The 12,366-nt window shown below is 46.6% G+C and overlaps 1 protein-coding gene across 1 annotated transcript in view; it reads right to left on the reverse strand.

The window, feature by feature from the left end:
* Nucleotides 1–12,366, reverse strand: part of LOC142576609 (polyamine-transporting ATPase 13A3-like) — a 296,153-nt gene that overhangs the window by 50,026 nt on the left and 233,761 nt on the right. The window contains exon 23 of the mRNA XM_075686810.1: nt 11,316–11,358. Coding sequence (XP_075542925.1) covers nt 11,316–11,358 — 43 coding nt within the window. The remainder of the gene's footprint in view (nt 1–11,315; nt 11,359–12,366) is intronic.

A 12,366-nucleotide genomic window follows, 5' to 3' on the forward strand; every position in this document is an offset into this window, starting at 1 on the left:
TATTGTTACATTTCCTGTCCTGCGTACTGGTTGCACACTCGTACCCGAATACTTTTTATCATGTCTTTGCTATCACCAACGGAAGTCAAACCGTTGCTTACACCTTCTAATATCACTATTCTTCTTATCAATGCGTGAAGTTTGCTGACTCACTTAATCATTCATTTTTATTTATCTGCTTTCGGAAACATGGCTTGATAATGCGGATAGTAATTTATACGGTATTCGTCCATACCAAGCAGAAAACTGCCATCGTATTTCGGAACGATATGGTAGTTCTGCTATATTTGTATCACCCAAAAATTAAATATAAGCGTAGCCTTGATTTTTTTCTTAATACAAATCACTGTGAATTGATATGGACAAAACTGACTTACAGCTGAATTGACATAATCGTAACAGTTTTATTCTTGGTTGTGTATACCGCTCCCCTACTTCATCGATTCCCGATTTTCTGGGTGAACTCTCCACAGTTTCTAAAAAAATTCAAAAAATCAACTTACTTGACGTCGACAACAGAAGTGTAACACCTTACGCAGACTGTCTTGCTGGTTGGGAACTGGAATCATTAATTATCTCTCCTACTAGGTGTTCTACTCCTGCTACCAACATGCTTCTTGGCCATGCTCTAACTAATATCGCGCCAACTCCAGACTGTAGTGTCATAGATACTCAGATCCCAGACCATTTCCCAATATTCGTCTCCTTTTAAGCCGAAATACCTCAGTCCTAGCCTAGCTACTTTTCCTCCAATTTTGGCCTAGATAGTTATGTTAACACTATAACAAACACCGATGGGTCTGTAATGAACTCCCTGCACGATCCCAATCGAGCTCTTGAAAATTTTTCTTCCATCTTTATACAGGCCGTTCGCGCTAATACCACTACGGTCAGATGCAAAAAAAAAACATCTTAAGTTTCCCGGTAACCCTTGGGTAACGAAAGGTTTACTGACTAGTAGGAGAAAAAAACAAACCTATACAAAAAGACTAAGAAGAACCCTTTTACTGTACGCACAGCGGCACGCTATAAAAATTTTCGAGACGTTTCGAATAACTTGCGAAAGAAGCCAAACGACCCCACAATGAATTTGCAAAATACGAGAACAGTAAAAAACAATGGCAACTTCTTAATGCGTTCATGAACTTACCTAAGTCCGGTAATAGTGCTGCTAAAATAAACTACAACAATCAAACTCATACTGATTCTTCTAGCAAAGCAAATAGTTTCAGTGACTACTTCTATAATATTGCTACGGGATAGTATTTCCAATGACGAAGAGCCGAGCAGTAAGAAGACGACGACGGCGATTTGAAGCTAGCGCGGGCTGTTGCCTCTTGGCCAAGCGCAGCGTATTTTCTTATAAATATACTTGTACATATATAGCTTTTCGTCTGCGTCTTCCTCCGTAACATATCTGGTGGAGGTGGACGTTCCCTGTTCCTCGTCACGGAGCTTCGCAGTGGACGGTACGTCGAGCCTTCCTTCATGGCTCCCGGCGACGACAACCCGACTCCGCGGCTTCGACACCTGCTGCCGCCTCGACGACCTACATCACTCTCCCCGCTCCCCGTGATCCTGGCGTATTCTCGGGCAAAGATGGGGAAGACGTCGATGACTGGATCAGCCTGTATGAACACGTCAGCCGCAATGACCGGTGGGACCCTACTATTGTGCTCGCCAACGTAGTCTTTTACCTCGGTGGCACACCTACAGTTTGGTATCGCACGAACGAAGATGAGCTCACCAGTTGGGATTCACTTTAGACACAGCTTCGAGACTTGTTCGACAACCCCTATGGTCACCAACTTGCCGCGCAGAAGGCGCTTTCCGGCCGTGTGCAGACGTTAACAGAGCCCTATGTCACGTACATTCAGGACGTCTTGGCTCTGTGCCGCAAAGTTGACACCCACATGACTGAGTCCGACAAGGTTGCCCACATCCTCAAAGGCATTGCCGATGACGCCTTCAACTTGCTCGTTTGCAACAACGTAGCGACGCTGGATGCTTTTATAAAGGAGTGCCGCCGTCTGGAACTCGCTAAAAGCCGACGTATTGACCAGCAGTTTGCCCGTCTGCCCAACACCCAGCGACATCTTCCTGTGCCGACACTCCTCGTCCCAACAACACTGCCGATGTTACCAGGATCGTCCGGCGTGAGATCGAGGCCGCCTATCCGGCTGCCTTCGACTCCAGTCCCAACAACACATCTGCAGTCACGGTCTCACTGATCCAGGCAGTTGTCTGCCAAGAGCTCGACAACATGGGTCTTCCCACCATCTGCTCGGCCCATCGTCCTGATACCCACACGGCTTCTTCGATTCCGCCCCGTCCCGCATCTTCTTACCCACCACGTTTCCGCAGCCCATCTGAATGGCGCCCTGCTGACGGCAAGCCCATTTGTTTCCATTGCCATCGAATCGGGCACATTTCTCGGCACTGTCGCAGTCGCTGGAGTTCCCCGACCCGGCCTACTTATACTGCCTACTCTCGCCCCCCAGGTGGCCCTTCTCGTCCCTATGCCGCACGCTCCGATAACGCCGCCGCTGATTCCCCTGCACCGAACCGCTCCTACTCTCGTTCGCCTTCGCCCCAACGACGACAATCTCGCTCTCCCCAGCCCCATCGCTCCAATTCGCCGACTCCCTTCAGACGCCGCTCCCAGCCGGAAAACCAGACGATGCAGCGCCTCGAGGTGACGCTGCATTGCTCCCTACGCCGCCAAATCCTGTCCTGACGTTGCCCACTCATCTGAACCTTCTTGACGTGCAAGTCGACGGTGTTTCTGTGTCTGCACTCATAGACACTGGGGCGCATTTGTCGGTAATGAGCGCTGACCTTCGTAACCGGCTCAAGAAAATTGTCACGCCCGCCACGACGCCTGTTGTCGATGTCGCCGATGGCGGAACAGCCCCCGTAATTGGTATGTGTTCCGCCCGCGTCTCCTTCGCCAATCGTTCAACAAGCGTGCTATTCACAGTCATCGCTCACTGTCCCCACGAAATCATCCTCGGTTTAGACTTCCTCTCCGCACATTCTGCTCTCATCGATTGCTCCGCCAGTACTCTCCGCCTCGACCTGCCTGTTCTGGATCCCGCTGAACAACACCCTACTCGCCTCAGTTCCGTCGACTTCGTCCGCTTGCCACCTTCGGCACTGACTTACGTCGACTTCGTGTCATCCCCACCAGTCCCCGACGGTCACTACATCGCGGCTCCTATGCAAGACGTCCTCCTTACACACGGGATCACAGTACCTCATAGAGTTTTATCTATTACTGCGAATTGCGTCTGCCTTCCAGTGGTCAATTTTGGCTTGACGACACAAGTGCTGCCACGCGGGATGTCTCTGGTCCAACTTTGCTCATTCGAGGATCACTCTGTAGCATCGATTTCAGTAGACGACCATTCAGCCGATCCTCCTCTACCATCGCAGTCGGCAACTTGTACCATCGCCAACTTACAGAAAATGATTGCACCCGACATGCCCTCCGAGCACGTTCGTGCGCTCTACCGCGTGCTGATTTCCTACCAAGATATTTTTGACTTGAACGATCGTCCTTTGGCCCAAACAACAGCTGTTAACCATCGCTATAATACCGGCGATGCCCCTCCTATCCATCGCCGCCCATATCGAGTATCGCCTGCTGAGCGTCAAGTTATTCACACCGAAGTTCCAAAATGCTTGCCAAGAACATTATTGAACCATCATGTAGTCCATGGGCGTCAGCTGTTGTGCTGGTAAAAAGGAAGGATGGCTCGTGGCGCTTTTGCGTGGATTATCGGAACCTTAACAAGGTTACCAAAAAGGACGTGTATCCCCTACCTCGGATTGATGACGCCCTTGACTGCCTCCATGGTGCTCGCTATTTGTCCTCTATTGACCTTCGCTCCGGCTATTGGCAGATTACCGTGGACGATCTCCACCGCGACAAGAGTGCCTTTGCAACACACGACGGTCTTTATCAATTCAAAGTGATGCTGTTCGGTCTATGTAACACTCCTGCCACTATAGAACGCATGATGGACTCCCTTCTTCATGTTTTCAAATGGTCCACGTGCATGGGATACTTGGGCGACGCTATAGTATTCTCCCCAACATTCGCTACGCACCTCGAGCGCCTCTCAGCAGTCGTGGACGTTTTTCGTCGCGCCGGTCTTCAACTGAACGCATCGAAGTGCCAATTCGGCCGTCGCCAGATTGCCGTCCTTGGACATCTCGTTGACGCGAACGGAGTGCAACCGGACCCAGGCAAGATCCATGCTGTTACGCCCTTCGCTGTTCCAAAGTGTGTCAAGGATGTGCGCAGCTTCATCGGCCTTTGCTCGTACTTCCGCCGTTTCGTGAAAAATTTCGCGGCCATAGCACGACCACTAACCGAGCTTTTGAAAAAAGACGCCCCTTTCCAGTGGGGCGATAACGAGGCCTCTGCGTTCTCGCTTCTAATCGACCTTTTCACAACGCCTCCCGTTCTGGCCCATTTCGATCCTTCTGCGCCTATCGAAGTCCGCACTGCTGCCAGCGGTCACGGAATTGGCGCAGTACTGGCACAACGCCAAGGTGGCCACGACCGTGTTATCCCTTACGCCAGCAGGCTCCTCTCATCCGCGGAGCGCAACTATTCCATCACTGAGCGTGAGTGTCTGGCCCTAGTTTGGGCGGTTGCGAAGTTCCGCCCATACTTATATGGCCGAAACTTTTCCGTTGTCACCGACCATCACGCGCTTTGCTTGTTATGCTCATTGAAAGACCCTACAGGAAGACTTGGTCGCTGGGCCTTACGCCTCCAAGAATATTCGTTGTCTGTCACCTACAAATCTGGCCGACTACACAAAGACGCTGACTGCCTGTCTCGCTACCCGGTAGACGAGCCTGACGACGCCGCCAGTAGTACCGCCAATGGCATTTTCTCTGTGTCTGCCTTCGCTAACATCGCCGATGAGCAGTACCGAGACCTATCGCTGCGAGTACTCATCGAGCGTCTGCGCTCTACACCTACCGACGCATCCGTTCGCCGATATGTCCTCCAGGGCGGCATTCTGTACCGAAGGAACTTTCTCCCTGATGGCCCTGATCTTCTTCTTGTCGTGCCGAAACATCTACGACAACCGGTGCTCTTTGAGATGCATGACGTGCCCACTGCAGGACATCTTGGGGTAACCCGCACGTACGACCGCGTCCGCCGCCCCTTCTATTGGCCTGGTGCCGCTCGCTCCGTCCGACGCTATGTTGCTGCCTGTGATCCCTGCCAGTGTCGGAAAACACCTCAGGTGCTACCTTCCGGTTATTTACAACCGATCACCGTCCCTGTGGAACCGTTCTTTCGTGTTGGATTAGACCTCCTCGGTCCCTTTCCCACGTCAACCTTCGGGGAAAAATGGGTAGGCGTCGCAACTGATTACGCCACCCGATACGCTATCACGCGAGCTGTCCCTACCAGTTGCGCCACTGACGTCGCGGACTTTCTCTTGCGTGACATTATCTTCATGGTGCCTCGCGACAGCTGCTTAATGACCATGGTCGTAACTTCCTCTCGAAAGTTATCGCCGACATTGTGCGTTCCTGCTCTATTCAACACAAGCTGACTACCTCATACCATGCTCAAACCAATGGCCTGACAGAGCGGTTAAACCGTACTCTTACCGACATGCTGTCCAAGTACGTTTCGAAGGACCACCACGACTGGGACGCTACCCTTCCTTATGTCACATTTGCTTATAATACTTCCCGGCACGACACCGCCGGATTTTCTCCGTTTTATCTAGTCTACGGTCGCGAACCGACCTTGCCCCTTGACACGCTACTTCCTCCTGCTGCGATCTCAACCACCGAGTATGCGCGCGACGCCATCGCCCTCGCCGTCCATGCACGCCAGCTTGCCCGTGCTCGACTGACGGACTCGCAAACCACGCAGCAGCCTCAGTACAACGCCCGCCACCGTGAAGCACAGTTTCCGCCTGGTGCACTCGTGCTCCTGTGGTCGCCCTCGCGTCACGTCGGACTTTCCGAAAAGCTCCTTTCGCGATACGCAGGACCCTACTGCGTGCTGCGCCAGGTGACGACTGTGACTTACGAAATTGCTCCTGTGAGCGCAACCTCGTCATCTACTCTGGCATCTACTGATGTCGTACACTGCTTCAGACTCCGGCCTTTAGTCGCTCCGGGACGGTGCTTTTGCCGCCGGGGTTAGTGCTACGGGATAGTAATTTCAATGACGAAGAGCCGAGCAGTAAGAAGACGACGACGACGATTTGAAGCTAGCGCGGGCTGTTGCCTCTTGGCCAAGCGCAGCGTATTTTCTTGTAAATATACTTGTAGATAGCTTTTCGTCTGCGTCTTCCTCCGTAACAATATATACAGCAATCGTCATATGACTACTACTTTATCCCATTTATCGTTGCAGTCATTTTTCTTTCTCTTTCCCGCAACTGCAGATGTGGTATGTTCCATGGTATTAGCTCTAAAGAATACTAGCCCTGGCTTAGATAATATTTCTGTACTTCATCTAAAACTTGTTGCACCGCTTATTTCTGATACACTTTGTATTATAATTATTAATATTTTTAAATGTGGCACTTTTCCCACATTGCTTAAAAGACCTAAGATTATTCCTGTAGATAAGAAAGGTGATAAAACGGAGGTGGTTAACTATCGTGGTATCTGTATTCTATCGTCGATTAGTAAAGTTGCGGAGAAGTTATTTTGTAAGCGCGTAAATAATTATTTAAAAAATTTATTTTGTTGCAATCTTCTCAATTTGGTTTTCCGCTGGCAGTACGACTAAATGAGCTTTAATATCCCTAACCGACTACATTCGTCACTGGAATGATACAGGTTAGATCGGTGGCTGGGTATTCTTGGACTTCACTAAAGCTTTTGATACAATTAATGGTAAGATATTTTTACTAAGCTAGAAGCCCTGGGAATTACCGGTCCAGTACTAAAACTTCTAAAGAGTTACCTACATGACAGAGAACAAACAGTTTCTTTTGGAAGTGCTTATTCTGATACTAAAGTTATTAACCAAGGTGTACCACAAGGTTCCGTACTAGGTCCCTTATTATGCTCTATATATATTAATGATTTACCCACTTGTCTTAAGTCGGCACATTGTGTACTACACGCAGGCGATACTACTATCTCGTTGCGTGACAATTTTTAACAACCTTAATCCTTAAACTATACAATGGGCTTGAGCACCATATTGCTGCCTGGTGTTCGTTTAAACATTTAATTATCAATCCTTCAAAAACTCAATTCACGATTTTCCGTTCTAGCCAAGCAATACTACCTGGCTTGCCTGAGATAACGCTAGATGGTCATCACATTTCCGTCTCCGACTGTGTATCCTTCCTGGGCATCAAATTAGATTGTAACCTAAATTTTTCTCAACACATTGTTTTCATTAAGCAAAAGTGTACCATCGGTATTAGAGCTTTAATCAAATAAAAAACATACTTCTCTAAATACGCATTATTAGAATTATACTTTGCCTTCATTCCCAGTCACATTAATTAAGACATTGTTTCCTGGGGAAACACATATAACTGTCATATATCGTCTATTCAGCACTTTCAAAACCAAGCAATACGCATTATCACTAGCAGTGGGTTTTTCACGAGTGCTACTCCTCTACTTCGTTAAAATAACATCCTTATTGTAACGAACTTGTTCAACTATCATCTAATAATTATGTTTTATAGGTTACTTACTCAACAGCTCTCATACCAATTCATTAATTACAGGCACCTCATTAATAACAATAATACCAGGTTTGCACGTAACTCCAATTTTCTAATACCTATGTTTCATTCTAACTATGGAAAAATAACATCATCATTCGCTGCTATAAAACTGTGGAATGGTTTGCCCGTCAGCATTAAATCTTCAACCTTTCATAGATTTAGTCATGCCCTTAAGCTGTTTCATATCTGTAACTAAGTTTACGCCATTCATTAAGCTACATTTGCCATTTGCATATATTGACAGTTTTTTGTATGAACTAAAGGCTTGTATACATAAAATTTGTTTTCGTTTATTCTATTTTTCTATGTTGTATTTTCACGATTGTGTTTGTTTCTTTTGGCTAGCTTGCTCTTCTTTAATACATCTCTACATTGTTATTAATAAATGAGGATCCCATTGCAGTCTTGGTACCCTCGTCTGTATATTGTGTTTTACCCATTCATTGTATATAAAGAATGATAAACTGAAACTGAAACTGATCAATCTATAAAAGCCGACTCTTGCACTTGTTCTTTAATGCACTCATTTGCGGAGTTTAACAACCCGTCATGCGGCAAGCAGTAATTCAAATCTTGGATATCCATACTAAAAGCTGTGCAATCACCAAGCTTTTCTCTGTCAAAAACTGAACTAATGCCTGAGAATTACGCAAGCTAAAGGGGTCTGAAAAGGCTAGTCAAGCTAAGCAGTTCTGCAGGTTACTAGCCACACAGATCTGCCATGTCCCTTTCTCTGGCACTATAGCACGAAAAGGAATCTATAGCTTATGGGTCTTCACCGTGAAAAAACAGTTCTAAGCTGAGCGATTTTGCTTGCTTGACATTAAAGAGAATCCTATCTAGATTATGTCTTGACAGGAGGTCGATCACACGTTGCTTAATTGCCGAATGCTTGAGGTTTACTGACTGAAAATTATTTTCTCTAGCTGATATTGTTTTTACTGAAAACGTGTTTTCTGGTATAATTACGAAATAACCTTCCTTGTCTGACATTACTGGTCTATGTTTATGCTCCACAATTAATTAACCAATAGTCAGACAGGGTCAGACGTCTTAATATGAATATTCGACTGTTTAATGCTTGCAATGCACTCTGAAATACAGCGCGAGCGCTCTTCTTTCGGGAAAAACCTGGTTATGCAGTGCGGTAGACTGAAAACGTCAACGGGTTTTATGTTAGGCTTAAAACAGTGTTTAGGACGTAAAGCTTCTAATCTTTCATTACACTGCCAAGACTGCCAAGATTTTAACTGCACGCCTGAGTTAGCTGAATGCGCGATGTTGTACATGCACAGAAATGAAGATACGAGTCTTATGGTCGAGGCATGGCATATCAATAACGGTGGAAGTGCGTGCGTGAGTCAGCCTTCGAATACCTTACATAAGGAAGAGATCAAATGGCTTAACAGTTACCTCTCACGTAGACCAGCACGTGTACCCGATTGACACGTAGTGCTACCATTCGAGAGCATGCGCAGGTGAGTTATGTGCCTTCTTTCTTTTTTCGCCTCAGTGCTTCCTTCAGTTGAAAGTCGGCGTTGGTGCTGTCCACTTCTCTTCTCTGGTGTCCGCGTCTGCACGTCTTACCCCTTTTTACATTATGAATCTTGGCATTATGAATCCTTACCAAATAGCTAAGCTTTCTGTCGTTATGAGCGAAAAAGATTCGTGCCCCTCGGGAGTTGCTTGAGATTAATTCTGCACACATCGGGATAATGAACCTCAAAAGCCTGCCGGGTTTAAATATTCGTATTTACGTGCAAGTTGAATGAAACATTCGGTTGAAAAGAGTGTTTAGACCATGACATCAAAACTAACATCAGGCTTTTTAACGCGCAAGCCGAACTTCACCGACAATACCGATGAATGCAGAAAAATAATTTCCAACGTGCTTTACGGCACCCTTAGCGCCTTACCACTGACGCAAGGGTTTTTTCAATGACAGGAACAATGTTTTGGTTTATATAGCAAAGAGAATAATAAGCCGATACACCTGTGTGATACAGGCCCCTCACTCCGAGAAAAGTTCACTGCTTTACGCTGTTGCCCACTTAAGCTCGTCAAGTAAAGGACTGAGAGCTTACAATCAAAAACCCCACAAATAGGCCTTGCCACAACTGACTTTACATATGCCTTTCTTTCAGTCATTCTAACATAACTTGTTATGTTTTGGATAGTTGATTTCCTCCCCCTAAGCATAGATACAATTTCTTCTGCGTTGCCAAAACACGGAAAATTACAGTGCAAAGGAGCTGTTGGTATACTGACAGGGCAAGTCAGAACAAAGCTTGATTTTTAAGAATCGGTGCAGTGGACGTATAGCCGACAATCGTTAGAGATGTCAGTGCACGCCGCTTTCGAAACAAATAGTTTGCGAAAAAATCCGATGAAAAATCAGAGAAATAAATAACAGAACGTTATCAAATCAGGCAGGGGACAAAAGTGTTAGTGTAGCTCCCTTTGCCCCGAAGATAAAGGAGTTAATTTTATACAAGGTAATACTTAGCTGATGGCGGAAGTGATGGTTATGACGTGTGCATATATAAAACCACAATCTCTGCCTAGACAAAATGGCAGTTGGAAGTAGCGTATCGTCCTGTCTGCTCAAGTTGTTTATGTGTCTGCGTGCTTCATTGCTTTCGGGTTAAAAAATCCGAGGACACCTAAGCATTCCTTATGAGTTGTTATTGCGAAAGCATAAATGCCGAATTGAACGCCGCTGCGCCGTCCTTCTCGTTTTGTGCTAAAGCGGTACGTGCTGGCTGAGCCAGCAGGCTGCAGCTGCCGCTTGCGGTGCAAACGCCGCATGCCGACGGCGTCCTGCGCGTCGAGAGACCGAGGAAGCCGCATTGGCCACCAGCATCTAAGCCCAGTAGGGGTGAGGGGGAGACATACGGACCGCGCTCCGGCTTTCGAGTGTGAGGGAGATGTGGCGCCGCGGCAGTGTCTCTCTCTCCTCATGCGACACTTGGCGAGCTAGCGTTGCAGCAGGCGTTCCCTTTCGCCCGCTCTGCGGCGTCGAGGAGCATTCGTGACGTGGCGTCGCAGCGAATGGCAATGCGGATTTAGGTGCCGTTTCGATGCCGCAGGTGACAGACGCAGGCTCTTTCGCTCAAGCCGTTTGACACTTTCGCATCAGTGACATGAGTCTCTACAAGTACCGACTTGCCCATGCCAAGATACTGCTCAAGAGAAACTTCACTTCGTGGTACGAACATTTTTAACACATTGCTTGAACATTACTCTTCACTTTGAAGCAATGGTAATAAGGCAATTCTTGGGTTCTTTCATGCACGCCGCTTGAGTTTCGTTGACTGGTTTTACGGGTTGTATACAAAACCTAACTTTTACCCGATTATTTATTGTTGCAACTCTATCTTTCTGCAAAACCTACGTTTATTGTTCTTTTACAATATATGTTAATGCTCACATTTCTTGTACATTATGTTCTTAGTTTTCCATTTAATGAATGGCGAAGAATAAAACGAACGAAGAAGTTGACGGTCGGGTTTGCACATACATAGGGCTCTATTTCTGGGCTGTTGGAAGCAGAAAAATTGAAGTACTCACACCGCAGTCATTGGCACCGTCACCGCACATTGCGACCGCATATCTGAAAAATGGAATGGTGAAACATTCGTTGGCCGACACATTCTTCCCCGTAATTGTATAGAAAGTGCTTCCGGATGTATTACATAAAACGGCTCGATTAGATCCATATCCTGCAATGATCGAATTACGGATAATCGTCGCTCGATGGAGTCACTGTCACTGTACTTCAATCACGCTCCGCGCTCGCTAGAGCTAAATTAGTGCGATTAGTCTTCGTAGGTTACTTCACGCAGTTTCCTTGGTCTATCTGCTTCTCGAACCACTTGCCGGGCAACTTCGATCGCTGGATAGTCCATAGTCTAACAGAGAGAAAATTGATCTGCTGTTCTGAAGAAAGTGGGTTTGAAACCAACCACCAGAGAGAGAGAGAGAGAGGGCTCTTTATTAGAAAAAACAGAATTTTGCCGGCGCGTATATAACCGCTGGTATGCTACTCTGTATAGGGATGGGGAATGGGAATAAAATATTCCAGGAGAGAGAGGGATAAAAAGAGGATAAAAATAAATATGAAACGTGCGAGTGGACCTGATACTAATATTTACAGGTGACATGGCGGGTAAATTTAGGCTTTTGTATAGGAAGTATGCAATTTTTAAAGCTTTCCTATTAGACTAATTTCTGTTAGGTATTTGAACAATAAATCCAAAACCCGTCGCTGTTTTGAAGGGCCGGGCATTGGACGTAAGATGCTCGGTAACGTTAACGGTTCGTGGCAAATCATGTCCATTTGGTGCTCAAAAAATTGTCTCTCGTCGCGGTACACGGGGCATGCTAGTAATATGTGCTCAATTGTCTCCAAGTTGCGACAGTTATCACAGTATGGGTTAGTGGTAAGTCCTATGCGGTACAGATAATTGTTCGTGTATGCCACGTTCAGTCGAAGACGATGGTACAATCTCTCTATGTGTCGAGGAAGTGGTCGTGGAATTTTCGGTCTCATTTCTGGGTCAATGTAACTCAGGAAGTTATCTTGGTGAAGCGGCAGATTCAAGATGCGGTCTTTTTCTTG

Source organism: Dermacentor variabilis, chromosome 3 (genome assembly GCF_050947875.1).
Source record: "Dermacentor variabilis isolate Ectoservices chromosome 3, ASM5094787v1, whole genome shotgun sequence".
NCBI lineage: Eukaryota > Metazoa > Arthropoda > Arachnida > Ixodida > Ixodidae > Dermacentor > Dermacentor variabilis.